A 2,500-nucleotide genomic window follows, 5' to 3' on the forward strand; every position below is an offset into this window, starting at 1 on the left:
GTCCAAATGAACGTATGAATAAATCAATGTGACTTCCTGTCTGGTGTCATGTGACTTCCTGTCCGCAGCCGTGTACGACGAGCTGCGTCAGTTCCGAGAGGCGTGTGGCCACGCCCACATGAAGAGCATCCTGGCCGTCGGCGAGCTCGGAACGTTTACTAATGTCTACAAGGCCAGCCTGGTGGCCATGATGGCTGGTGAGTTATCTGGGATCTATTACCTAACCTGGTGAGTTATCTGGAATCTATTACCCAGCCTGGTGAGTTATCTGGGATCTATTACCCAGCCTGGTGAGTTATCTGGGATCTATTACCCAGCCTGGTGAGTTATCTGGGATCTATTACCCAGCCTGGTGAGTTATCTGGGATCTATTACCCAGCCTGGTGAGTTATCTGGAATCTATTACCCAGCCTGGTGAGTTATCTGGGATCTATTACCCAGCCTGGTGAGTTATCTGGGATCTATTACCCAGCCTGGTGAGTTATCTGGAATCTATTACCCAGCCTGGTGAGTTATCTGGGATCTATTACCCAGCCTGGTGAGTTATCTGGGATCTATTACCCAGCCTGGTGAGTTATCTGGGATCTATTACCCAGCCTGGTGAGTTATCTGGGATCTATTACCCAGCCTGGTGAGTTATCTGGGATCTATTACCCAGCCTGGTGAGTTATCTGGAATCTATTACCCAGCCTGGTGAGTTATCTGGGATCTATTACCCAGCCTGGTGAGTTATCTGGGATCTATTACCCAGCCTGGTGAGTTATCTGGGATCTATTAACCAGCCTGGTGAGTTATCTGGGATCTATTAACCAGCCTGGTGAGTTATCTGGGATCTATTACCCAGCCTAGTGAGTTATCAGTGATGTAAATAGGTGTTCAATGTAATGAGTCCCAGGATGCAGGGATGGTCCTTTAGAAATGAGTCCCAGGATGCAGGGATGGTCCTTTAGAAATGAGTCCCAGGATGCAGGGATGGTCCTTTAGAAATGAGTCCCAGGATGCAGGGATGGTCCTTTAGAAATGAGTCCCAGGATGCAGGGATGGTCCTTTAGAAATGAGTCCCAGGATGCAGGGATGGTCTTTTAGAAATGAGTCCCAGGATGCAGGGATGGTCTTTTAGAAATGAGTCCCAGGATGCAGGGATGGTCCTTTAGAAATGAGTCCCAGGATGCAGGGATGGTTTTTTAGAAATGAGTCCCAGGATGCAGGGATGGTCTTTTAGAAATGAGTCCCAGGATGCAGCGATGGTCTTTTAGAAATGAGTCCCAGGGACATTTTATGAGTCCCACTTCAACCATGTTAGGAGTCTTATTGTCTCCACCAGGCCGAAGGCATGGGGAGAGAGTATGTTTTGCACTCCGTCCGTGTGTCCGTCCGTCCGTCCGTCCTTCCTTCCGTCCGTCTGTGTACAGCTAATCTCCGGCACCGTTAACCCGGTCGATGCCAAACTTTGCACACACACTCCCTGGATGCCAACGATGAACCTCTGCCCCACATTTTCCAGAACGGCCTGTTATAGCGCCACCATGAGGCAGCTTTTCAAATTTTTTACCTAAAACTGCACAGATCTGCGTGAAACGTTGCATGCACACTCCCTAGAGGCCAAGGACAAACCTTTGACCTGCATTTTCCGCATCTGCCTTTTATAGCGCCACCAGGAGGCCGACTTTTGTAAAACACATTTTTTGATATTACTCCTCCAGATTCTGTCCAAAAATCTCACAAATCGTTACACAGTATCTCTATGGTCATGTGCTCAAGTCGGATCTGTCTGATATTTCATATTCCATCCTAATTGGCTATAATTGGCTTTCACAGTTTGCAAGATTGCCCCGTTTTGAACAATAGCCTCAAATCATGAACGCAGCATGCAATTTACGTGAAATCTTTCACACATTTTCTTACTAGGCTGAGGAATATATCCCACCCTTTTCACATTGGCCTGTTATAGCGCCACCAACAGGTTGATTTTTGCAAAACACATTTTTGGACAAAATGCCTCAAATCATCCAATTGCCATCAAAGGCGTATGAAGAAATGGCAATCGGTACACATGATCTCTTTAGTCATGTGATCAAGACGAGTCTGTTGGATTTCTTAGATTGTACACTGATTGGCTAAGATTGCCTTCCAAAGTTTTCAGGAGTGGCCCGTTTTGTACAAAATGCTGCACATGTCTTGCTCATCCAGAATTCTATCCTCAGAGATGCTATGAGTGATCTGGCTCTGCATTTCCTCAACAAAATGAAGCAAATTGTTGCAAAAACAAATACAAAAAAACATCCTCCTAAACATTTTGCCAAACATCACACACACTCCTATCCTCCTGGTGGAGACCTGTGCCCGGAAGGGCACTTTTTCTAGTTTTGTCATATTTTTACACATTGCAGCATTTAACTCCCATTTCATTTGATATGGCTATAATGTGGTTATATTATTCATGTAGAAACAGAAGAAGAAATAATTATTATAACTAAAGCTAGCAAAATAAACTAGAATA

The 2,500-nt window shown here is 45.3% G+C and overlaps 1 protein-coding gene across 1 annotated transcript in view; it reads left to right on the forward strand.

Moving 5' to 3' along the window:
- LOC306918049 (deoxyribose-phosphate aldolase-like) overlaps positions 1-2,500 on the forward strand; it is a gene marked incomplete at its 5' end in the record, with an annotated part of 18,067 nt that overhangs the window by 5,858 nt on the left and 9,709 nt on the right. The window contains one exon of the mRNA XM_079530942.1: positions 69-197. Coding sequence (XP_079387068.1) covers positions 69-197 — 129 coding nt within the window. The remainder of the gene's footprint in view (positions 1-68; positions 198-2,500) is intronic.

Source organism: Electrona antarctica (genome assembly GCF_951216825.1).
Source record: "Electrona antarctica genome assembly, contig: scaffold_364, whole genome shotgun sequence".
Taxonomy (NCBI): Eukaryota; Metazoa; Chordata; class Actinopteri; order Myctophiformes; family Myctophidae; genus Electrona; species Electrona antarctica.